The 21,714-nt window shown below is 41.2% G+C and overlaps 1 protein-coding gene across 2 annotated transcripts in view; it reads right to left on the reverse strand.

Moving 5' to 3' along the window:
* GRPR (gastrin releasing peptide receptor) overlaps positions 1 to 21,714 on the reverse strand; it is an 82,690-nt gene that overhangs the window by 44,782 nt on the left and 16,194 nt on the right. Inside the window, exons 2-3 of one of the 2 annotated variants that reach the window (XR_011136341.1) lie at positions 18,165 to 18,516; positions 11,561 to 14,224 (exon numbers count right to left, since the gene is read on the reverse strand). Coding sequence is in view for 1 of the 2 variants with exons in the window: in XM_009669209.2 (XP_009667504.1) it covers positions 13,832 to 14,224; positions 18,165 to 18,516 (745 nt within the window). In the remaining variant the exon portion in view is untranslated. Of the gene's footprint in view, positions 1 to 5,807; positions 14,225 to 18,164; positions 18,517 to 21,714 lie in introns of those variants that run through there. The other variant, XM_009669209.2, reaches the window with a different exon arrangement.

Here is a 21,714-nt window from a genome sequence, read left to right on the forward strand (position 1 = left end):
AGCAAGGTGCCTTATGCTTACAGTTGGGGCTCTCGGGCAAAGAGCATGAGCAAAGGCTGTTGTCAAGGTGCCCACATCCAGAGAGCTGCTGCATTTACACCTCCCTGTGGAAAGGCTGCTAGGCTTTTCTGTAGGCACTACCAGAATCAGGTCTTGCAGCTGCCTTTGGAAAATGCTAGGACAAGCTAGTACTAGCTCTGTCTACATTTACCTCAGGTTTCCGTAAGGCAGGTATGCCACAATCAGCTGTACGTAAACTGGAGGCGTTGTGTGACGGTGACCACCACCACAGGGTAATATGGTTCTAGAAAGTCCAACTTTGTGCAAAATACAGCGCTGGAAAAAGAAGCTGGAAAAGGCTAGAAATACAGAGAGATAGAGCAAAGGTTTGACTATTGGTAGAGTTGTTCCCCATCGGGTATGAAAGCTATTCCCCTGCTCTGTAACCATTATCAGAGGCATGTATTCACCAAACAACTTTGAAAAGAAGTTTCAACTTCCGACCCAAGTCTTTAGCCTTGGTGACATCAACACCAAACATTAGAATGGACGTCAGAGGTACAAATGGGAGCTACCATGGGGTGCCTGAAGATGGTCTGTTCCCAACATTTGTGACTAAGAATACTCCGCTTAAGGCGAGAATTTACCATTAATAAACACTCATCACCAGAATGACTCATCACATACATATCTCAAAAGACAATTAAAAATTACAGTTTGGGATCTTTTTTAGATCTCTAAATTCATGCCACCCTGAATAGCTTTCTCTTAGCATTTTGCTTTCTGTGGGAAAGAGGCCAGACCAGGACCTGCACAGCCAATGAAAAGGAGCTACGGGTGCCCAACGCAAGCAGATCTGCTGATAGGAAGGGCAGAGTCTCTGCCTCTCAAACACTGCCAGAGAAACATGAGACCAATCCATCGGTGGATGAGGACTATTCAGACACATTCAGTAAAAGACCCACACTCACATGTCTCATTTCAGTACTCAAGATAGACTTGTGCTTTTCCACTTGGAAAGATGCTGAAGGCTATGTTAAATCCCAAACAGCATCTAACTCCCTGTATCATTTGGTAAGATGCATCTAACGGGATCTCACAGTACCCTTGAAGCTGATGGGCCATGCATGCTGAATATGAGTTAGAGGAGATGCTGTGCTCTGCTGTGCACCCAGCTCACAATCATTGCAGCACTCAAGGAGAGGATGAAGTTTTTCTGATAGCAAGACTATAGCTTAAACTCACTGACAGGACCTGCACATGCTTAATGGAAAAGGCTACTTTATAAGGGGTTGTCAAGTTTTCCTTCCACTCATCATTTATTTCATATTGGTATAAAGCCAAACCCTTTCCTGACATCTGTGGAGATATAGATCTTTTGATAATTATGCCTGTAAAAGCACAGAACGAGTAAGGTGTATTTTGTCCATGCTGTACTAATTTTAATGCTCAATTTCACTGCAGTGAAAAACAAAATCTAAAAATAAAGAGTCATTTTTTTCCCAGTCAGGGTCTTTGCTTTGGAAATGATCTTTAGAGCCACTTAAAGGCTCTCCATGTGCTGTCAGCAGTAGTGTTCAAGCGAGAAACTGATTTTGTGTTCATAGAGGAAGCCAGAATAATAATGATGCATATTCAAACATTAGAATGAAATCGATCTAGATGTTAAGCAGAGTAAAATCAGTGTAGCTCTCTCTTTTCAGTGGGCAGGGTTCAGTCAAGGCTAGGTAAGGCATGGCTCTGGCTAACAGGGGTGCCCACACTGAGGAAATATCAGGGGCTGCTATGCTTTGAGAAGTGTCAGAGGAGGAATCTCACGTATTTCATACTGAAAAAGAGATTAGGGTAGCCCCGCCTATTTCACTGAAAATAATGCAGGACTATGTGCCCAGTTACTCTGCAAACTTCAGCCTTCCTCTTGGGTTTCTCCACCGCCTTTTCTTAACAGTAGCCTCCCTGCTATTTCCCCAAACACACCAACTTGGCCTGCTTTTCTCCAAAACGTCTCACATCACTGCTTGAAAAGACCCAACTTCCTTCTCCACAGCTATCTTTGAGGCCTTATTTTCATGTGGCACCTATAAAAAAATCTGCTAAGCAGTCAACACTGGGGGAGAGAGCTGGCAATGATTATTTTACAGGAAGTTTCCATAACCTTTGTGCTATATACTTAATGTTCTCACTGCTGGTCTTCTTATCTTTCCTCCTCATACCATGCCATAACTTGTGGCTCACCCATTTTAATGCTTGGGGACTGTATCTGCTTGCATGCATATACGATGCATACAGCAGCATGGCCCTGCTCCAGAAAGTAAACAGAAGATAACATAGTCAATAAATAATGGTACGTTATAGGGTCTTACAACATTACTAAGTGTTGGTTCAAGACCCACTGTTTACAGTAAAAGACTGTTTGAGCAGCTTAATGGCACAGGTTTGTGCAGCTGGACATATACTTTTATGGAGTTGCTTTTGCGCTCTCTTATTTTGAACTGAAAAAAGACTTAAGTGCATTGTTGAAGTTCAGGAGTCTTTTCAAGATTGCTCTGCCATTACAGCCTTGGACTCAGAGAGAGGCTTGTTAATGGTATATATTGAATGAGATTAGACTGAACGAATAGGAAACATTTCCTCTCCATAGGGAACACTTTATCTCCAACATTTGGAAATGTCTCAGCTCAAGTGTCTCAACTGCCGACACGCTGCAACTCAGCGGCAGCAGCATTTCACTTAGCCTTTGCTGCATGAGTTCATTTATGTTTATGGAAAAGTTGTATTTATTGGATAGGCTTTGTAGAATAAAACATTATCCTGGTCTGAAGAAATAGCAGGAGGAGCACTTTTTTGTTAAAACTTGATCTTGTCATTTTTGTTGCAAATCTTTAATCATCCTTGCTTTGTAAAAAATAGAGTTCTAATAAATCTAATATATATTTTGTGCTTCTCCCAACACCATCTGGTAGATTTCATTTTTCAGTGCAAGAGAATGTATTTGAAGATCCTCCCCCTTTTTGTTCCAATTTTACAGTACTTTCTAAGATCTATTTGCATGTGTGTGTGAGTGTGCAGTGACTTATCAGCTCTCTTCCCTTGTCAGATGAAAGCTCCATTCCCAGCTTTACTCAAGTTTCTCCTGGAATTTTAAGAGATTTATAGACAGTTACTAGTAATAAATTCATATTGAGAAAAGATAATTATAGAAAATAATAATCTACCTGAGTCAAAGGCCAGTCCTACACAATTTCCTCTGCTCCAGAAGGATTAAATAGCAGCTGGGGTTACACAGTACTTTACTGGACTGTGCCTTACATGAAGAGAGGATGGAGAAAGCATAAGGATCAGTTCTAGATCACATTAATGAAATAATTGAATTGATTAAGTAGTCTAAAGGACCCTAGTGTAAGTGTCAGTAAAAATATCCTCAGTCACATTTGAACAACTCTGAGTGAGGGCACGGCAAATCCTCCTAATATAAATGTGTGGCAAAAGAAGCTTCATTAGTTCTATGGCCTGTTTAGGGTCTCTTTTAAACTGGTGGCAGAAAACTTAATAAAACGCAGTAACCTGAGGAGCTTCTATGAAGTATTTTCTTAACTAATATCTTAATAAATCCCAAAGTATGTCATAGGAAACATCTCAATATACCAAAATACATTTCCCAGCAAGAAGCGCCTGCAAGACCTATCATGTGAATGGAGATGCATGTGAACTGGTTATTAACGTTAACAGTGGACACAGAAGTAAACAAAATTATCAGTGGGTAGAGGCAGAAGCTCTGCACACTGAATGTAAGGTCACCGAATGTTCTACGTAGATCAAGGTCGAGAACGTTAATATTAGGAATTCATGGTATATTTCCATCTTTACTGTGATTTTCTCAGATCTAGAGCATTTCTACAAGTAATGTTATGTGATGTAAGGCAGTTCTTTCTATCCACCATACAATGAAGCTGTTCAAGAATTGCTAATTTATGCTGCCATTCAAAGGTACCAAACTTTTCTAAGGTTGATTGAAAGCCAATTTAATATCATTTCATCAGATATAATCTGATGTTAATATCCAACGCCCCATTCACATTTTAAAGCTGTTTAGATTATTTCACATACTCCAGGATCATTGAAAATGTCAGCGAGCATCCAGACCTCTTTACAAATCCCCCTCTTTGTAGCTGCGTAAAGATATTTAGTTATTTCATTACTTTTTTATGTGCGCAGTTTGTGAGATCACTGATTTGCCAACACAATTCGGAACAGCCTTGTTTGCCTTGGCAGAAAGAAACCAGACTGCAGCCGTGTAGAATTTGCAGTCTCCTGACATTTCAACAAATGCAGTGTTATGAGAGATCCTGCAAAACTTTTCTGCAAGGAAAAGTTGCTCCTGTTTCCCAAGGAGCATCAGGGACTTTCTGATTTGTGTAGAGTGCTATATTAAAGACATTTGAATTGGAGATTATCAAGCTCCATACCTTTTCATGTCACAGGCACAGTGAAAAGTTTGAGTTTTGATATCTGTATACTGTGTCTGAAAATATTTACTCGAATGTATTATTCTGACTATTTTATGGTGTTTATTATTATAATGCACCCATCATTTGCATGAAAATGCAGTAAGAGAAGAAGTTTAATGTGATAATATAGAACAGAGCTGTAACCAGTGGGCAGAAAAAAAAAACAGTCAAATTTTAAATGGTTAACAGATAGAGCAAATATCTAAACAGTCCTGTGTCAGTTACCTATACTGTTTAGGCTTTAAATAGTATTATTAATTGTAAGTTAAACAGGGAACAAAGTGTGAGCAGCAATATAAATCTGAATCAAACAATGCCAAATAGAAGAAACTGAAATATGAAGGACTCGAACAAACAGCATCTATTAATATGACATTCTGCCTGCTGCAACACTCTTACACAGCTAATGTCTGTGTCCAGCTCGCAAAGTTGTTTGTAATAAGGATGGAAAAGACTGTTAAAGGCATGGTGAAATAGACTGATGACCTAAAATGCAGTAATGTTCAACGAGAGCACTGTCTCCTTCAGGCTGCAAGCTGCAATTGATTCTCTGAGGACTCAAACTGTAGTGTAACAGATGCTCAGAGTCCATCAGTTAAACCAAAGACCACTCACTTTTTTTTTTTTAAAGTGAGCCAGACGCAAAGCCCACCAATGCCAATGTAGCACAGGAGAACTTCCATAGCATGGCTGTATATTTTTCCTTTAATTAATCAGCTCCATGCAGCTGAGTTTCACAGGTCATAATCGTTAGGCGCATTCAGTTATTCCAAAGCAATTGCTCTTAGCCCTTTTTTTTAACAGGCGACACTGACAGCAGTTCTTTGTTGCCCTTCCTGGTAGTGGCCTCGTCCATCTCCTGCCCCATTCCCTGGCCCCCTCACGCGGCATCAGCACGACCACTGCCACCTCACCTCAGTGGCAGCAGAAATGGGAGCACTAAAAACTAAAAAAAAAGGGCTGCCAGATCCTTGGGGGTCTGTAAATCCGTTGTTGGTCCAGAATGTTGCCACGGGAGCAAACTGGACTCAGGTTAAACACTCACAGAGGGAAAAGAGATTTCCCGGGAGGCTTGTGACAGTGCCTCTGCTTTTATCTATTTGGTCATTAGAAGATAAACTTTTCTCATGCTCGACAATTTACAAAAAAGGCAGAGAATAAACGCATTTTTCACACTTGAGGTTTCTTCTAACTAAAAAGCAACAGAAGGCTTGTTATTTCATCTGTCACGCTTTATTAGCTATAAACTTTGTGTAATTCAATATTTACCTTTTGAAAGAGTGTTCAATTTGAGTCCATATTTCTATAGAGGCCATTCATGAGCATTTTTAAGAGTGGTCTATGAAATCAGAAAATGTATCCAAAGGCAAGAAAAACCCAAATGAGAACAGAGATGTTTCAGTATTTTGACTTCTTTTTTTATAAATTCTCTTCTAAAAGTTGTTTCAAGGGAGCTGAAACATTAACAGTTAGGCAAATTTTAATTTGATAAGAAAATTATTTTTCAGTGGTTTTCCTACCAGATTACATAGCATCTGGGAAAGAGAAAGCAAAGCATATTTCAAGTAAAATAAACTGTATTGCCTCTGTACACAGTAATTCAAGACATTTATATTCTAGACAGATGGCTGAATGCATACATATATTACTTTACAAAGCAATAAGTAATGTTCAGAGGAGATATTAAAATTACATATACTTTATGAAATATGTACAGTGTTTTAGTTCATAACTAAGCTTTTATACATACGTGCTTGCAAAATGATACAAAGGGGGTTGTGTCTTTCAGCTGTCTTTAGAGTGAACTGCTGATAAAGGCAATCTATAATAGGTAACTGGTTCTCTCTGTCATAATTTTTATAAAAAGCAAATACTGTATGGTCTTTTAAAGATACTGCTAAAGTGTGCGTCATGGTGATCGATCACCATGCTTCCTGAATTGATTCCTGGCTCGTTCTGGACTGCCAACAACTGGTCCTAAATGCACATTCAGAACAATTAGAAGCACATGCTGTTTTTTGCTCTGGGAGCAACCAACTGAATTGGAAATGCCTTTCTGGAGTCCAGCACTCACCTATTATTGACAAGGCTGTGTTTCTTGGAAACGAGGTGGGTTGCTCTTTGAGACTCCCAACTACTGAGTGAAGGAAGTTGAAAAATGAGAGGTTTTCTTTGCAACCTGGCCTCTGTCCGTTAGGTTGTACAGCACAGCTCACCTCTTTCCAGAAATGCAATACAACACTGACAGTGAGAAAAAACATCCAGCTTTCCCTAAGTGCATGACATTTCCCTTTGGCCATCAATAAATTATTTTGTTCCCACAGTTTGTCTTTTACATGGTCAATACAATATTCGTGTACATCAGACCAAGGGCAGTGTTTAGCCGTTGGTCTGTGATAAGCTGCCCTATCTTGGCCTTCACCTTCAACCTGTGGCATAGATAGCAGAACTGTAAGCGCTGTAGACGTGAGAGTGGTCTGAGATTTTTCTGGATTTGCTAGTGTCTTCTCCTGAGTGAGCCCATGGGAATAATGCATTTTTCTGCTGGGTCTTCCTGCCACTCAGTCTGCTACGTGAGTAACCACATGGTACAGGGGAAACAGGCTGCTGCTCTCTCTGGCCCTTCCTAGGCACGCTTATGGTATAACAAAGCTTTGAGTAAGAGGTCAGATTCATCCCAAAGTATGAACATTGCCATTACGGGTGTATTCACAATAGGTTCCCTCTATAATACCTACAGGGGGCTAGACAGCTCCAGAAGGCCAGCCAAATGGGCAGAGGGCTGAACCTCGCTCTGGAGAAGTCTCCTCGCAGCTCAGTAAGGTGCCTCCAGCTAGGCAGGATGACTCCGTGCCCAAGTCTGCATCTTGGACACGCACATGCATGACCCAAATAAGGAGAAGAAAAAGCCTCTTTCTCATTGTAAACTGCCTCAATGGCCTGACTGATGTGGCCGTGGGATGATTTTGGCAGGGATACAAGCAGCAGCTAGTAAGAACAGGAGACCTGGGCTTTGCTTGCAGCCTTGCACAGGATGCTGATGCTGACTGGTGAGGAGGCAGCACAGGCTGGGGCTAGGCAGGTGTGGTGGGGTTTAGCTTGGCTGACGTTACCCATTCAAAAATTAAGTATCTAGCCTGAGCCAGTCATCTAGAACTGGTAAGGGTGGTCAACGGAGAGAGACAGGCCCCTTGTCTTGTACAAAGGCAGGTGTCCAAAACAGGAGGGGTGACCCCCTAGAAGTGCCCTTAGGCGATGGGGCGCTGGGATTGGGGGCCCCAAACAAGCATCCTATCCCAGGGATGATGCTCAACTCTGTCACTGACCTCCGGGGCTGGTAGACAAGCCAGTTCTACTTTCTTTGGCATTGTTTTAGGCCTGCCATAAAACACAGATGAAAACATCACTTTTTTTTTGGAAAAACGCTTTGAACCCTTTGGACGAAAAACCTGTTCGCTAGGCAGGTGTTATAATCATTGTTCTCTGCCTCATAGCACAGAGACTTGTGTCCACCTCCCACTAAAAAGCAACTGTAGGAGACAAGTGAAATGCTTCTGTGTTATGGTGAACTGAACAGCAGTAATATGCTGTTTGACTCTAGGGTTAAAAGTGCTGGTACAAAGGCCAGAACCATGAATTTCAGAGCAATATACTGTACGGACCTAAGGGACTGACTGGTCTTGAAAACACGCAGCAGCACTTTGTAGCAAAACGATGTTCATCATAACACAAGCATTTTAGCGTAAAGCATAATTAATTTACATTAAGATAGATTAAAACCTTTATTTCAAAAGAATTGTATGAACAGTTCTCTTTAATTTATATCCACTTATGGTGAAATAGTCAAACTAATCACAGAAATCTTCTGAAGTAGTTATTTCCAGAAGCAAGCAATTAGGCACTTTTAAAATGAGTTTTGGATGTGATTTTAATATGAAATTAGATAAAGTCTTCATTGATAATCTTGGCATAAAGCAGAGTGGTATTTAGTCTCTATTCTTAAAAGATTTTACAGTTGCCCCTGAAGTGATCAATTATTATGAAGTGCAAAGTAGGCAGGCAGGTACTCATCCAGACAGCCAGCAGTGATGGACTTTACAATTTATTGTGCCACCACCTCTTTTCTCCCCTCTGGGGGAAGACCTACACAGATGCCCCAGCTGGGTAAGGACTCATGGGCTAAGCGTAATTCTACATCCAGGTCCACTAATTTCAAGGCTCTGGGGCTCTTTGTTAATCACTACCAATCATGCTAACAGGATTAAAGGTGATCCGCGTGGTTAAACTTCAGGCTTTCTAGTGAAACTATTCCAGAGGAGAAATAAATTATATGGGATCTGTAATGCTGATGCAAGCTAACAGCACTTGAGGGGCCTGGAGTGGGATTTGGAGACGAGTTTGGCCCATGGGCTATCCTAGTAGTACTTCACCCTCCAGAGGTTGGTGGGACACCTTCCACCGAGCCAGTACTTCTCTGAAACAGCTGGCTTAACAGCCCAGACAACAGGCTGGTTGAGCTCTTTCTGCTGCATGTCTGCAGACTGAGCACAGCTGAGCTATCCAAACTAAAATACACTTTGTAACCAGGTGACCACATGCTTACACCAAAAGCATTTTTTTCTGATGCTAAATAAATATGAATTTACAGAAGATCCAAATCAGCTATCTCTTGACACGCGCATTTTTCAAACTTAAAAGATAGCTACTTATATAAAGATGATGTCATTTAAAAAAAAGGAAAAAAGACTAAAGATAGCAAAAATAATTTAGTAAAGGAGCAGAAAGCCTTCAGTTTTGAATAATGCCATCTAAATATTCCCTTACCTGCTTGAATTGCTGCCTCATTCCTCTTGGAAAGGGCAATATAAGAGAGCTCTGATGATTTATGGAAGAGTCATATAGGCACAGCACCTGTTTTGGCTTCCCAGGATGGAGCAGGTAAGCTACCCCGTTATCATCATGATGCCTAGTACTAACAATAAAGGCCATGCATTTAACATTCAGGGGATTGCTTATTGCTCAAATAAGCAGCACTGAATTTCTTGCCTTTAAAGAAGGCTAAAACACAGTTTTTCCCAACTGAATGCATTAAAAAATTGTATTTTGTCAGAAAAATGAGCAATAAGGTGTAAAATTTGTGCCAAACCATGCATAAAATGTCAGCTTTCTGTTTCATAGCTACGACATTAATTTCACACAAATCAAATTCATTATGAGTGTCAGTATTGCACATATCAATAACAGATTCCCTGTTTTATTGTTAGGTTAAATAAAGTCCTTGAAACTTTTGGCTTTTTTAAAAGAAGAAAAATTAATTACCTCATGCAGTATTTTGTAGGTTTTTTTCTGCCTCAGATAAATATTTGCATTCTAAAATATAACCCCTCTTTTCTGCCATGTGATAATTTTGCTTGCTTACAGTTATTGTTGCCATGCAGCAGAATCACACACCTTCAATTTTCCATAATTAAACATTTCCTAAAAGGCAATATTTGGAAATAGTGCAACACAAATGCACCTTGTAGACAGAACGGAAGGAGAGCGATGACTGAAACCTTTGACTGGTGTCATTATTAGAAAGTTTCTTTACTTTTTGATTCTTTGCAGAGATTTTCCAAGTTTACTTATGAGCGATCATTCTGGAGCCAAACTGCACTGATTTATTCTAAACTAAAGCAAGAACAGCTGAAAGTTGTGTTTTACTCAGCATCTTTACCTCCCACCATGTTCAATGAGAGCAAAGGGAATTCAGGAATCCCAGAAATCTCAAATTCCTAATGAAGAACATGGTGTGCTGCACAATGTTTCCCCCACTATTTAATTATTCCTGAAAAGGCACGGAGGTAGTGACGTACCTACTCAACATTTTCCTGTTAAATATTAATTTCATATTTCACAATGATTTATCTAACGGGCAACTATATATTTAATAACCCTCTGGTCCACATTACTTCTGACCTAGGAAGCTAGCCCAGTGCCACTGCAGTAAATAGCAATACTTTCCCGCTGAGCAACATACAGCAGCCTGCTCAAGACATTGTTCTTCTCCCACCTACGCTCTGCAGCTGGAGGATCATTACACAACCACCATGTGTAGGACAGGACAGAGCTGCATGGCTCCGGCTCATAGATCCAGGACCGGGAGGTTTCCAAAAACTGGGAAATATGAGAACATGCGTCTATGGAGTCACCTGCCAAGGCAGGGGATTTATCTCAGGTTCTTTGAAAATTTATCGAACACGAGAAACTTTGCAGAGAACGCTCCAGGTTCAAAGAATCAACGTTGCGGGTGTACCAGCAAACACTGACGTAAATTTAGGGAAAGGATTAGACTGTTGCAGAAGTGTAAATAAGTACATTGTGTTTTTGAAACCAGGGTAATGAGACAAGTAGCGAGAAAGAAAAAAAATCAATTATAGCTTCAAATATTTCAGTTTCATGCCAGGATATTTCAGAAAACTTTCTTGAACTCTTTCTTTTCTGACCTCAACCACCGCATTTTTTTTTTTTATTATTTTAACACAGGAATGAAATAAAAATGATCCCTGCCTCAGGTTTGCTTTTTCTGTGATATTAAAAAAAAATCAACGCAAGTTTGTGAAATATATGCAAAAATATTTTTTGAACCAGGAAACTTTTTTCAGTTGATTTTTTTTCTCATAGAACCACCTAGTTTTCTTAAAGATATTAAAAGGGGGGAGGTGTGAGTAAACTGAAGAATTTCAACAAAAATTCACACTCTTATTTTCATCTGAAAGGGCTTGGTCTAAGATGATGAAAATTAAAAGAAGTTGTAGGTATTTCAGCTTCTTACAAAAGGTTAACACTTCAGCTGGAAACTCCACAGCCCCCCACAGTTTTGCCTATCAATCAATCAGCTCTAAAATCAAAGGGAAAAGGAGTATAAGAAAATTAAGCAATGGTAAGCCTGTGACACATGTGGACACATGCAGTTGCATTTTGGGGAAATCAGAGCCAAAAAACTCTGTTCAGTTAGGAACAAAAAGGTGCGATTAATAGTACTTATTTAATTCCACCGTGCCGTGCCGTACCTTCATAATTCTGCTGGGTTCAAAGTCACATCTTGCTCAGGGAGGCCGTGTCCATGAGCAATAATGCTCAGCTCTGAGGAAGCTGTAGCTGATGCTCCTTCCCTCATAGTTGCAACTTGCTCCGATTGAAGCTCTTGCTTCCCCCTTTCCCTCAGAAACAAAAATTCAGAAATTACTGAAATCTCTTCTGAAGCAACAGTAATCTGCTGTTCGTTACCAATCAGGAGGACACATCACATAGTGTAGTCAGTGTGACTACTATTGAAGTATGTTATTTCAGCTTACCTTCACCTAAATTGTTACAAGGCTGAAGGAAATGTTTAATAAAAATACCTCAGGCCAGATAAATTTTTCTCATTTTGGTACATCATAAACATCTTGAAACTCAGCCAAACTCTTTCTAAAATTTTCACCCACTGGGTGTAATATTAGGAGCTTCTGGTACTGTGTGGCTCAGTGTTAAAGCTCAGGGAAAGTGTCCTTCTGCTGAAAACTGTAGTAGAAGAAGACTTCATATAGCTCAGTAAATTGAACTTAAAGCCATAGCTACATAGTCAGTTGAACAAGGGGAATCGATTCAGCTGTAAAATAACCCAGAAAACCGCACGACATTAGTTTTCAGGATGATCAGGGGTGGGAGCACTCGTGTCTGAACAACGGATAGATGCAGGGGAAAGTGGCCAGGGTGCCAGGGCCAGGGGCAGGAATGCCCTTCTTCACAGCAGCTTGGAGGAAGGCCAGATCGACGTGGTGGTGTAGCCACATCCTCACCTCACATACCTGCTGGTTGAACCTATCTGGAGGGTGCTGCTCTCAAAGATAAAAAGAGTTAAAGTTTTCAGAGCTCTGCCCTCCACATAACAGCCCATTTGCAGTCCCTAGAGACTGCAGTTCCCACCAGCATCCCTGGGCACTCACAGATTCAAGGTTAGGCACGATTACAGTGCACTCGCGACTTTTTTTACTTTCACAGAGCATGCCCACGGCAAGGTTTTACTGGCTTTCGTATTTCTTTTGCCGTGGGAAGAAAAAAGATCAACATCGAAGAGGATGAGGCCCATTAAAAACTCAATATTCTACTACAATGATTGTTTTTTGGCCTCATATGCAGCAGCTTTCTTTATCAGGTGTGTAACTTCATTGCCTGTTCTATAGCCCACGCAGGTCAAGAGTTTGTTATCTGCAGGACATTGTGCTCCTACTTCCAGAATAGCTGATACCTGGAAAAAGAACTATTCTTGAGTGAAAAGCAGAGACGACCTGATTCTGTTAGTCAGTTTTGTCACTCTATCTCCATAGATTTCTATGAAGATGGAAGGAAAAAGTTGTTGGTTGGAGATCAGACCTTGTGCTCCTGATGGCTTTTACAGAGCAACTATAGTGTTACAGAGCACTACTGCATGAAAAAATATCTGTGCTTCATTTTCTATTACTTGTTTGCCCTTAGCTCAATCACCTTGAAAATCTGCATTACCACTTAGGTGGTGAAACATCCATTATCTCACACCTTGAAGACAGGAAGAGTAAAATAGGGATGCTTAGAAAATGCTGTGCTGTCTCCTCTGCAGTATGGCAAATCTCACACATTTTAAAATTGTAAACATATTCCAACTCACATTTATTCACATGTTACTGCTTTCACATTGATGCAGTGCAAGATACCGCTCATTTCAGATGGGGCACCAACATACCCCAGTAAACTCTTGATATCTTTTACATCGTGAATTAATACTGTACTCAGAACATTAATAAATACTTGAAAAGTCTGTAAATAACCTACATAGAACTCCTTTGTAAAATTATTTACCTTATTTAAGTAGATTTATTTTGGCTTCAAAATAAATTATACCATGAATTGTAGATGCAACCATTTAGACAAATTTTGTGCCCCTTGTATGGTCTTTACCACTGCTGCAAGTCTGCCTGAGTCTGGGATTGAGCAGAAACTGATGAAGAAACTCCAGGTCCGAACTGGATTTGATCTTACGGCACTCTCTTCACCTTCATTAAAGGCAGTGGGTTTTGAAGGGACACAGCCCATCCCAGGGAGATCTTGTGGTCAGGTACTAATGATCTGCTGCTCTGGACATGCCTCAGCCCAGGGTGAAAAGCTGGATGCTTCAAGCTCCTCTGAGGTCTCTGAACACAACAGATTTCCTTGTGTAGGTGTGTGTGTGTGTGTGTGTGTGTGTGTGCGCTGCTCCCCAGCCCCACAGAATAAAACCAACCTTTCACACTAGGCATGTCCTGCCTGGTTCCTGACAATGCATTTTAGACATAGCCTTCGTGACAGACATGGTTGCCATTGATAAGGCTGAAGGTAGCCAGGGAATGGTTGGTGCTCTTGAGGGAGGTCATTCGTGTGGTGCTCCTGGCCATGCTCTGAGAGCGGATGAGGAGGCGAGCTCTGCAGCAGAACAGCTGGTTGTTGAACTGTTTTCTAAAGCTCTTGCTGAGCAAGTAGAGAGCAAATGGGTTGACGCAAGAGTTAGTGAAGGCCAGGATCCGAGCGCAGATGCTGGCAATGAAATGCAGCACTGAAGTGTCCACCTCCGAGTAGTGGTAGGACCGGTATAAATAGATGATGTGAGTGGGAAGCCAGCAGAAGGCAAAGAGGCACACAAAGACCAGTACTGTCCTAGCCAGGCGCTTACGAGATTCAATCTGGAAGAACAAAGGGAAATGTAGATTAGCAACGCTTCGACTGATAGCTGACTATTTTTCCCAGTGTGGTAGCTTAGGGGCTAATGTATGAAAAGTGGCACAATGACAGCAGGGGAACTGGACCGCAGGTGAACAGAGACTTAAGGACCCTCCTTGCCTTTCTTCACCCACCCTTCCCTTAAAAACAAGTGATTTTGCAAATTCATTATATAATGAAATGCAATCTTTCTTCTCCTGTTTAGAGATAAGTTTCAAATGGCTAGTCACTTAGTAAAACCCTGTCTTAGGTAACAAAAGTGCAGATGCCAACATTAATTATCTGCTGGGGTAGGGGCCTGGGTTACTTCACAGAGCCCAGAGGCAGGACTTTATGCCTTGGGGCCATGTAGTATATGTACACAAATGTGCTGCCAACTGCTCATGGCCTGCAGAGACCAAGTGCAGCACCCGGAGACCAAAGGAACTGGAGAAAATAAAATGGGAAATTCTGTATTTAGAGATACAAAGCAGTGCAGAGGTGGACCCTTCAGCTGAAAGAGTTGGGGCCATGAGGAGCAGGTGATGTAGGTGGTGAAGAGACTGATGACCGTCCCTCTAGCAAAATTTGAGCTGCAGTAGAAGAAGATGTGTTTTTACAATGTCAGCTAGCACGCAATATAGCCTTCACACAGACAAGCCACCCTTTTGTTTTATTTAGATGTAAAGGCTTGGAGTTAACCCAAAGGTATTGCTCAACACTGGTGAGCTGAGGTAAACAATACTTTCCCTTTTCTCACCAGCATTGCACACTAAGGTAACAACGCCACTGGAAAACACATATTTCTTCCCAATGAAATCAAGAATGCCGGAGGTCACACAAAAGAAGGGGACGGACAGAGTTGTCCAGAAAAACCTGCTGAAATACACTGCACCCTGGGAGGGTTGCACAGCCAGAAGTTTGCAGACACAGCAAGTATAACACCATTGCTTTTTCAGGGCTTTGTCGTGGTCTCCTGTCTGGTAGTTTCTGCACCTCTTCCCAGACACTTTTGTGTACTTTGTTGCCACCTGCTCCCTGTATTTGAGTGTGATCTCAGTAGCCTGAAACTCCACACGCCCACAGGGCCCCCTGACCTTGCTCCTGCGTTCATGCAGCCGTGGCACCTCGTCAAGCTCTTGGGCTGCTCCCAGTCATCACTCAGCAGGAGTTATGGCCAAGGTGAGAATAACTCAGAGAAGGGCAACATGGATAGGAAAGGGTAATGCAGGATTTGGTCAAAGTTGTCCTGTTTATTTTTTCTGAGAAAAATTCTCCTTGATTAAAAGTCAGAAGATGAGGTCTCCAAAATGTGAAACTTCCAGAAAATCTTTTTTAAAGGATTTCCACCTCCCCCTTTAATATACCACTGTTCACACAATCACATGTATTGCTTTGCTGGTAGTGTGCCTTGCTTGGGGCAGATTCTGTGCTTTATGTGCAGCTCTAATAAGTCCCGCTGCCCATTTTTTATTATTCACCTGAAAGATTGCGCCTCAGCTCCCAAGCTGTAGAAGTAAATCAGAAATTGAGCAGCTCACATTAGCTGATCTTTGCTCAGGACAGCAGCAAGCAGGGAGCAGGCAGGAGAGACCTGGCAAGCCCATTTTGACTTTATTTTGTGCCCCTTTAATGGCACTGACTGAAAGTTAGCCATTGAGCTCAGAAAGGATTGACATGTACCAGATGATAATGTCTCCAGAGAGCGGGCTGAAAATTAAATCCTTTGAGAAAGGGCTCTCCACGGCCAAACCATATATTCTTTTTAAATGTATCCTTAATTTGATACAGGGCTACTGAAGCCACATCTGCACTATAAAGAAAGGAAGCAACACAATAAAGAAATCAATACTAGTTATCTCAGATGGAGACCTATAGCTCGCGAATGCACTGCAGGACTGGATGATGGACTGACGGTGCTAGACTGCAGCCTGTCCTTTTGCTTTCTTTAGAGTTCTCTCCCTAAAACCAAAGGAGGAAAGGGCTGCTTTTACTACTCACTTTACTGTCTCTAATCAAAACAGTCGTCGACTCAGCATAAAAAATGACCTGTATGGGAAAAAGATTTATGCATGTTCATAAAGGAAGAAGGATAAGGATTTCGTGGGTTGTACATCAATTAATGGGCAGAAAACACAGTTTTCCATCCCTGCTGTTTCACCTTATCACCAAAAGGCCACATGAGAAGATTATGTTAGGGCCGCCTAAGGTGGTGATGTCAGCTTGGAGCAGTTATATGGACATTCATTCAGTTGAAGAATGGCTTGTGCCAGTTTAGTTTAAGTTGAAGCACTCCTCACTTGAAAGGAAGGGCATATGTCAAGGTAAATAAGTTGTTTAGAAACAAGTTATCCTACTGCTACTTTTTTAGTTAGACAAGCGCAAGGCTCAAATGCATTCGAATTTGAGCAGTGACCTGAAATACCCAGTTGCTCATGTAGAATTTGGATTTCCTCCTGGAGATGCCTCTGTTTCTCTATCGTTGCTTACAAAGGGAGTAGTCAAGAGCCAATAGCCTCCAGTTGAAAGCATGGAGTTAGACTGGCTAAATAAGGGCTAACTCCCCTCACTTGGTGCAGGACTCACACACTTTCAATCACACATTTTCAAACAGTGCACTTGCTACACTTTGGTGCCAGCTGCGTCACCTTGAGTGATAGCTCTGCTGCAGGACGGTTAGGGGAGCTTTGTAAAAAGCCTTATTCATGAGTGACAGAAACACAGGTATCACTGGTTACAAGGGTGAAAAGGGCATGTTAAAAGGCTGCATTAGGACAGAGAAAAAGGCCTAGTTATGTAAATCAAAGACTGTCTAAAGTAAAAACTGAAGCTACTAGCTATTGGACTAGAAGTAGATTGATAGAAATGTGCCTTATTAGAGGGCAAGTAAGTGGACAGGCTATTCTGTCCAACATCACTCTTCTCTGGAGATCATACAAAAAGGCATTTGTAGAAGAAGAATCATGCCTGAGGCGTTTCAGAGAGAGAAGACAGACCTCTTCTTTTCTCCTGAGACTTTGGCCTTGATTTCCATACTGCAAAGATCACACCACCCACCAAACTAGTAATTGCAGCACACCCGTGGGGACCTCACAGCGCTGCTGCTGTGAGGACCCAACACCATGGCCCCAGAACAAAGCCCACACTGTCCTGCTCTGTCCTCCTTCCCTGATGTCTCCGCGCCGTGTCTTCATTCTCCTGCCCCTCTCCAGTTTGTACTGGTGCCTGAACACTGCACAGCACCAGCAGGATGAGCTCCTGGGGGGCCAGCTGGAGTCGTCGCGAGTGTGGAGAGGCATCGCCACTCTCACGGGCAGGCTCGCGCCCCACTGTCCTGCCTGACCAACTAGTGCATCCTGCTCCAGGAGAGCTGGAACACAAGGTGCCTCCTACATTTCCACCCCTTCGCTGTGCTACTGCTTTATCCCTTCTGCTTTTTCTTTCTTGAGAACTGAATAGCAGAACCAGCGTTTTTCTCTGCGTGAAGAGGAACCACTTTGCAGAACAAGATTTGATCCAAGATCCTCTCCCTAATAAAGCAACTTTGAGAGTTTTTTCTTCCATGTAACTCCTCAGCTTTAACTTCAAAACACCATCCCTAGCTCTGCCTCTTTTCTTGTATCCTAGTCAATACCTACCCAGACTTTGGCATGAGTTTCCTGCTGTGTTTGCCATGGTAACCACATTGCCAAAGTCTCTGAACTTAGAGACACAAGAAGATTTTTTTAACTGTTTATTGTTGTGCCATGACAGGACTATATTCACTTGTTTTGATCCTTTAAGCTCATTCAGTCTATTAAAATTAGCACAAGAGATGCATGCTATCCTAATATAATTTTCCCTCTGTGCAGCCCAAACTTCAGCACACTCTTAACTCCCCACTTCACAAGGAATGTGAATTTTTGAGGAAAATAAAATCTGTACCTGTTTCCTCACATGTATATTTCCTTCCACAGGGATGTTGTAAGCGCTCCGGATCAAATTTTTAGCAATGAAATAGTAATATACAGAAATGACAGACAGGGGAATGATATAAAAGATCAGAAATGATGCCATTGAATGAATTTTGGGATGTAGCCCATCTGAATGTGGGTAAGGAGCACAGCTGACGAAGGTTTTATTAGTGCCTTTGTCATGGAAGGGGTGCAAATCAGAAAACACAGCTTCAGGAATGGCAAGCAACATGGAAACAATCCAGATTATAGCAGCTCTCACACAAATCTTCATCAGTGCATGGGATGCTTGGATCTCCATTGGTCTTACTATAGCTTTATACCTAAGAAAAGAAGAAAGAAATCATTTACCGACCTCGACACTGATCAGTTAAAATACCTGGGCAATGTAATTGTGCTTGTCATTCACAGATTCCTTCCATTTATAAGAAGCATACAAAAATCATTTTTACTCAAGACTGCTAATTTTTTTAAAGTGTTTTAAATTTCACTGTTTTTGATGAATTTCTCAATGCAAAGTAGAGTCACCTGACATGAGTTCATTCAATTTCACGTATGTTCATTCTGTTTGTAATTGTTCTTGTGTTCATTGTTCAAAATGTTCATTCTGTTTGTAATTGATCTGACAAAGCACAGTGCTGCCTAACATGAATATGTAGCATTCCAGTTAACATTAAGACAGGAAGCGTAGTCATAGGGTTCTCTTGAAAAGCATATGGCAGTTTACTTCCTTTTGCAGAACACTGTTCAGGGAAACTGGAGGGGTTACTGAGTTTGCAGATATTGCTACGTATTTCTTTTAGAGCTGTGAGTACACAGCCTTCTGCAAGCCAAATCTTATGTTTTCGCAAGCTGCAAAGAGCCATGTTGCCCATTTTAATTGCTGTTTGGTGCTGTAGTTGGCATTTGTCAGCTATCCCTAACTAAATACACCCAGGCTAAGCAGTCAAAGCTGCTAACTGACTTGCTTGAAGAAAAGTATTGCTTGCTATGCTAAATACGTGAAGACATTTTTTGATTTGCTATTTTGTCTTTCACAAGGTCAGCCTTTCATAAAGTTGTGTTTTAGAATCCAAGAAAATAAAAGAAGTAAACCTATTTGAACCTGATGTGTGGAATGGGAAGACCAAATAGCAAAGGAGCCCTGGTCTGGCAGGAATGTACACTACAAATAAATTACAGTTCACATATATATTTAAGGAAAACTCCAGAAAAAAACAGTAGGAAGAAATATCTATGGCTTTCATAAATTCATAATTTCATAAATTATTATTCAGGCTCATTATCGTATTACGGTACGAACAATTACGATCTTTCTATTTCCAGTGAATTGCTCTGCCAGATGCTTTTTCAAGCATCTACGCCTCACACTGGCTGTGGCTCACTTGGCTCCTTGGGCCAGTCCGCCAGTCCAGGGCTCTGTCCGCTCTACAAGGTTGCCGAGACCCTGGACTCTCAGCTGCCCTGGCCCATTTTTGGCAGGGCAGTGTACATGCCCGACACCCATATGGCTGCTCCACAGTCTGTTTCTCAGCTCCTTCCAGGGTCTTGACTCTTTCTTCAGCTGAAATGGGCCCTAAGACAGGAGCGGGAGTAGTGAGCGTAGTGCTCTGCCCGAGACACGACAGCATGCACCAGGATCTAAGCGCCCAGCAGCTCGACTGCAAGCTCCAGGGATATGGCATACACGTGTTACTGGTGCCCTGTATACTATAGTCTGCATTACCCTAAAGCTTATCACTTTATAGGTGACTTTATGAATCAGTCATACTTTTTTTTTTCAGAATTGTTTCGTTTAGAGGACAAGCATACATTCAACCTCTAGTTGTAAACACCCTGTTTGGCACACCTAGTCTCTCTCTGTATAAGTAAATATGTGTATGTTTGTACATATGTATGTGTTTTTAGAATATTATGTGTATTTATATGCATATATTTATATAGATATATGCATAAACATATACACGTAAACTTTATATTTAAAGATTGTATCTGGACATCTCCCTAGCTGCAGATGTTTCTCTATATGATCCCACCGGTATCTAGCATACATGTTTTTCAGTCCTTTAACGGCCTACAAACATTGTGCTCATTAGTCTTTTGTTTAACTGCTTATTTGCCAAGCTCTCCCCTTTACTGCAGCTATACAGCTAGAGTAGCCAGATGCAGTGTTTTTCATGCTTGCCTAGCACTGCTTTAAATTGCACAATGAAGTTGGGGGTTAAGTGGTGTCATACTACAAAGCACAATCTTCCAGAGCAAGATCATCATCTCAGGTGAAGAAAATCACAGCATCTAAATAAATATGGTGTTACAACTGTTACAGTGATAAAATGGAAGAGAGAGGCAGATTACTAAAACAATGCAGCTAAAATAGCTCACATTATAATCTGATTCACCATTTATGTATTATTGACAGAAACACTAGCTAACTGAATGTCTTCAGTAAACCTTAAAGAGGGTAAATAAAATAGGAAACAAATTGCATGTCAAGGTATCAATAAATTTAGTTAATTCAAAGCTATTTCTCTAGATGCTTATTGCATGCTTATCACCATGGCATATTAACATAATTATTTCAGTGATTTCTTATTTATAATATAGCCAGCTGAGAGAATATTTTCCAGTGTTAATTTCCAGTAACATGAATGAATTGAAATATACAGAGAAAGAGAGATTCTGTTTTATTTTTATGAACATAAATAGATTAGGGACAGTCAGAAAATGAATCCATTGCAAGTTATTAGTACATTTTAATCAAAGATGGCATTTCCGAACAATATAATTTTGAAAGAACATAATTACAAATGGCTAAGAATGCTGGCACTGATTATTAGGCATTCAGTTTATTTTACAAAGCCTGCTACAACAGATAGAAAGAAGATCTATGAAAGGTTTTAGTTGCAAGGGGCTCAGTATAGACCCAAATCACGGGGTAAAAAGTACAAAAAGATAAACCGGAAAAAAAGAAGCTAGAAAAATAGGTTTTGAAAATGTGGGTTCTCAGACATAGAAACATGGTAAACGGGTAAAAGGTAAAACATAGGTAAATGTTTTCTTGCAACGCTGACAACTGAATCAAATTATTTTGCTGACTATCTGTATGACTTACTTTATGGTGAGCTAACTTACTCAGAGATCTTCAGTAATTTATTTTCATCTGAGTGTTAATGCTTAATTGGTCAGTATTGACCTAGTGGGAGTCTTTATTTCCAGCTGCATTACTGCTATTTTAATGAGTCTCTCTCTAGCTTATGTTTCAACTGCCCTGTTTTCCCGCTTATGTTTCAACTGCCCTGTTTTCCCATGTCAGTTTTGGTTCTGGCTGCAGAAGTTTATTCTCTGCGGGGACACCCTGGTGCATGCACAGGCGATCTCCCAGAGCTGAGGCTAGGGAGCCTCTGAAAGAGCTTCCTGTGATCTGTGCTCAGAGAGTGAAAAAGCTGCATCTTGTTTACTGAGCAGAGCTCATATCTGTACTCCTCTACTTTTCCACACCACTTTCAGGAGGGGACCAGTCC

Source organism: Struthio camelus, chromosome 1 (assembly GCF_040807025.1).
Source record: "Struthio camelus isolate bStrCam1 chromosome 1, bStrCam1.hap1, whole genome shotgun sequence".
NCBI classification, from domain to species: domain Eukaryota; kingdom Metazoa; phylum Chordata; class Aves; order Struthioniformes; family Struthionidae; genus Struthio; species Struthio camelus.